Source organism: Nicotiana attenuata, unplaced genomic scaffold, assembly GCF_001879085.1.
Source record: "Nicotiana attenuata strain UT unplaced genomic scaffold, NIATTr2, whole genome shotgun sequence".
Lineage (NCBI taxonomy): Eukaryota > Viridiplantae > Streptophyta > Magnoliopsida > Solanales > Solanaceae > Nicotiana > Nicotiana attenuata.
In genome coordinates this window covers 175,769-180,594 of record NW_017670252.1, presented here as the reverse complement: position 1 = coordinate 180,594, position 4,826 = coordinate 175,769, and the positions used below count along the sequence as shown (strand labels likewise).

The 4,826-nt window shown below is 36.0% G+C and overlaps 1 protein-coding gene across 1 annotated transcript; it reads right to left on the bottom strand.

Moving 5' to 3' along the window:
* Positions 1 to 291: 291 nt before the first annotated feature.
* Positions 292 to 982, bottom strand: LOC109236709 (non-specific lipid-transfer protein 1-like). The gene has a single exon (XM_019402915.1). The coding sequence runs from the start codon at positions 873 to 875 to the stop codon at positions 504 to 506; it is 372 nt and encodes a 123-aa protein (XP_019258460.1). The 5' UTR covers positions 876 to 982; the 3' UTR covers positions 292 to 503.
* Between the last annotated feature and the right edge of the window lie 3,844 nt (positions 983 to 4,826).

Below are 4,826 nucleotides of genomic sequence, written 5' to 3'. Positions count from 1 at the left end.
CATTCGTTCTTCTCCTTGAACAAATTCTTTTTTAATTTATATTTTTTGTAAAAAATAAGATATTTTAGTTATTTTAACAGAAAAGTTATTTATCATAATTCTTTTACCAATCACATCAACTTCTCAATTTTGATTATTTCGACACAAACACATAACTGTTCTTTTATAAAATAAGTTTCAGCAACAAGAAGTGCATTTCTAACACTTAACTCTTATCAATTACCTCAATAAGCTAAACCAAACGCTTTCTAGTAGTAATTAAGGGCCGATGATTTTTTTTAAAATAAACAGTCTGCAAAACATTAATTGATGATCATTGGATGAAACACGATATTCATGATACACAACCATTGAAAACCAAATTAAAGACAGTCACAAAAACACATTTAAATATCTCTAACAAGAATAGAGACAATAGAACTATTATTCTCACTCTATATTTGTCATACAGAGTTCAGTTTTGCTTGATATATTATATATATTCCCATACATCATGCTGTCTTTTACTTCACCATTGAGCAATCGGCTTTAGGGCTAATCTTGAAGGGAATATTTTTGACGCCACATTTGCCAGGAAGGGCAGCAGCATTCTTAAAGTTGATACCACTAACACTTGAGGCAGCGGTTTTCAAACACGAGCAAACACTCCGGCGATCCGCCGTGGTCTTGGCGGCGCCATAGAGGGATTTAATCCCCTTGCAGCAAGTCGGCGGCACCTTACCGCCGTTCATTACGTAGCTAAGGCACGGAATTAGGCTGTTGACCACCGTGCTACATGTGATTGCCGCTTCGGCGTGCGGTGGCGATTCTGCTAATAATACCATGTAAAGGAGCAGCAGAGAAAGAGGTTTAACAAGCTTTCTCGAGATGGCCATTGGTATTTGATATTAATACGCAATGAATACAACAAAAATGGATGATTATATTATTAAAATTGTTGGTCTCAAAAGGGAATGAAGCTCTTGGTAGACATGCTGAAAGGTGATGGCCATTATATATAGGAGTGCAGATTGATTGGATAAAGAATCTTTACATTGGCAGATTTAGTTTAATTTTGCCGACAAAATTATGCTGAAATTATAATGCAGGCATTATGATATTAGCAGTAGTAATTCTTGAACTATTTAATACCTACAATTTATTGGTTCATCGTATAAAATGCTATATGCATTATATAATTTAAAATATTATTTGATTTTAGGCTGGATAAACTTTTATTTTTAATTTAACGTTAACTCTCTCAATAACATTTTAAGAAGAATGACAATTTTTATCATTTTACTTGTTTTTATCCAAGTAGAGTTAATACTTAGCATTAATACGAAGATCAGAAATTTCTTAGAACCGAGGTACATAATGCTTTTTATTTGGTATAGAGTAATTAAATTAGAACGTTTGGAAGTTACTACTATTAAAATTGAGAAGATGGTGTAGGCATTTTGACATTACTATTTAAATCAAAATAAATCTCATACGCTATAAGAACATAAATTTATTTTATTCCTAACCAACAATGTGCTAAGTGTTTGACCATGGGAATAGGTAAGCAAAATTGGAAGGGTGTGTCTCCATCACCGAATGCAGGAGTACATTTTGAATAAAACTTGGCATTATAGCTACTGATGCGAAGAAAAAACTAATACTAATAATAACAAATAAATAATTAAATTGAAACAGAAGTTTCTAAAAGTAGTTACTTGCTTTCTTCCACTAATTAGTGCTTCGAATTATTATGGCACCTTGCTTTCACCTAATCCAACTCAGATTTAAAGATCAAGATGTCAATCATTTTAGAGAAATAGAAAGTAGTTTCTAGTTCTAATATATTTTTTCTCCTTATCAGCTCTTTCCCTTTTGCGTTTCTACATGTATACGGTCAAAATCGGGCTTCCCTAATTTCGTATGGCTAATCGAAATCAGGGTGGCAGACCAAAGCTCGGCCTCGCATTGTATTTAGCCATGGCACGGAGATGAATCGCTAAGCTCATGAATCAATGACCGATCAAGATCGAGACAAGCCATGATCGAGACCGAAGCGGGATAGAGATCGAGCGAGATTGAAGGAAGCCTGCTAAGTCGAATAAAAGAAAGCCGAGATATCCGTGATTGGACAAGGATCGTGGTGAAAATCTCGGCATGTGTCAAGTCAAGACCGATTATTTAGCCAATCATAGGATTTCTTTCTGTATTTAGAATTGTACCATAAGCAGAATTCTTTTACTATATAAAGGGGATTCTAATCATTTTGTTACCATCATATTCACGCTACATAAGCTATATATTCATTTTCTCTTAAGCTCTCAATAGTCTTGTTACTGTGTTCATACATTCTGGCGAAACATTAACTTAATTCGAGGGCAGTCTAGCTCAAGGATTAAAGCAATACATTTTATTTGGGTTGCATCATTTATATTCGTAATTAATTTCATTGTCAAATTACTTTTTCTCTCAAATTGTGCTAAGTAAATCACGTGTCCGTAAAATCACAGTATAAATTTAATTGTTATCTATTTTTAGGGTAAATAGTTTGGCGCCCACCGTGGGGTTAAGAATAATAGTGATTGTCTGATATAAATTTTTGTAACACACACTATTTTATGTTTGTTCTTCAAAGTGTCTTTGATTACAGGATTAAAAGATGTCAAACTCTCAGTCCGCACCTCAACAAATTGACAATGATCACAGCCACCACGGCGAGAATGAGAACATTGCACCAGGAAACGTTGCACCCCCTGCTGGCCTCGATGCGGTTCCGACTGTAGACCCAACCGACATCAGTTCACATGTAGCCATCAATGGAAATGTGTTCGTCGATCCCAAAAGCAGCGTTCGTGGGGGTACTCGATCAACTACTCAGAATGCGCATGGCGGTGAAGATAGCGGGATTAGCCTGCAGGTAATCTTCGAAATATTGTAGGCCCAACACACAGCAATAGCTCAATTCCAAAATCAAAACCACATGCCGAGCAGGGTCAAACTCGAGTCGTCCCAAGAAGTTGTGCACATGGTCGAATCGACTTCNAGAAAATCGAATCTCGGAGACCAATCTTGCTATTATAATAATTCTCGAAGAGTTGACGAAGCGAATCGAGACAGGAGAAAAGAAGATCGAGGAAATTGATAAGAAAGTGGAAACCTATAACTCTAGGGTGGACCAAATCTCGGGGGCACCACCGATATTGAAAGGACTAGATTCTAAAATGTTTATGCGAAAACCCTTCCCCCCAAGTGCGGCTCCGAAACCAATCCCCAAGAAGTTCCGTATGCATGAGATTCCTAAGTGCAGTGGGACGACTAATCCAAATGAACACGTCACCTCGTACACGTGCGCCATCAAAGGAAATGACTTGGAAGATGACGAAATTGAATCTGTATTGCTGAAGAAACTCGGGGAGACCCTATCGAAGGGTGCCATGATATTGTATCATAATTTGCCACCTAATTCTATTGATGAGTTTGTTATGCTTGCAGATTCTTTTGTAAAAGTGCATGCCGAAGCCATTAAGGTTGCATCAAGAAAGTCGGGCATTTTCAAGGTAAGGCAGAATGATAACAAGATGCTCAGGGAATTCGTATCTCGGTTCCAAATAGAAAGAATGGATTTCCACCAGTCACCGACGATTGGGTTGTTCAAGCTTTCACCCAGGTCTCAACATTCAGAGTTCCATAGCTTCACAGCAGTTGAAGCAAAATTTGATCAAGTATCCAGTTATCACTTGGGCCGATTGTCACACCCCTTTTTCTAACCCCCGAAAGATATATGTGTAGATTTATGGGTTAAAGAGTTTTTCTAATTAATGTGACGAATTTGAGTAGGGATTATTTTATTGTTCAGAGTCGCCACTTGGAATTGATTTTTTGGTGTTCCAAGTCACCTTTTATTTGAATCCCTATTCAAAGGAAGATTTGACTCTTTTATATCGGCCCACGAAAACAAATTCGGGTAAGGAATTCTGTTGACCGCGGAGAAGGTGTAAGGCATTCCCCGGGTCCCGTGGTTCTAGCACGGTCACTTTATCGGCTTAAAATTTGGCTTGAATTAATTTTGGACAAACCGTGATTTATATAATTTTCATGTTTTACCTATCCGCTTTTATTTCTTGATTATTAGAAAAATTAAAGAATATTTTGAATAATAAGATGTCCTAACCACACTACGCCAGCGAATGCGTGATCGGTAAAATTTATTATTTAGTCATAACAGTGCTACGCAAGCGAATCCGCCGTCATGAACAAAAGATTATTTGCACGCTATTTACTTTTGAAAAATTATTATTACAATTGTGCTTTGAAGAAAAATTAACTTTGTGGAAATCTATTAAAAGTCACTACCGCGCTACGCAAGCGAATCCACGGTTGAAAAAGATAACGCACCTATTAGCTGCCTAACGTTTAAAATAATTTATTTGTGAAAAACTAATTTCATCAGCGGAGCCTCACATTTAAAAGATTGGGTCGATACTCAGTTAAAAGAAAAATAGGCCAACAACTTATCCATCTTTATTGTGAAAGAATATAATCTTTTGTAAATAACAACAAACACCACCCAATATAATTCCACAAGTGGATACTCTTTTGTAAACTAAAAATAGTAAAATAACATATGAATATTTTATTGACATTGGACCTTATTATAACTTATTATTATTGTCATTACTAGCATAACTAGTATAGGCCAAACATTTTATAGAGAGAAAAATAAAAATCATATCTTAATGTTCATGCCTAAGACAAACAATTTGTCGACAATTTTATGATTTCACTTTAAGGCCATGTAAAGGCAATAAGAAAAGGTAATTTAACAAAAAAAACAACATGGTTAATTC

Coding starts and splice junctions, on each gene's coding strand:
- LOC109236709 (XM_019402915.1), bottom strand. CDS start 875: ATGGCCATCTCGAGAAAGCTTGTTAAACCTCTTTCTCTGCTGCTCCTT.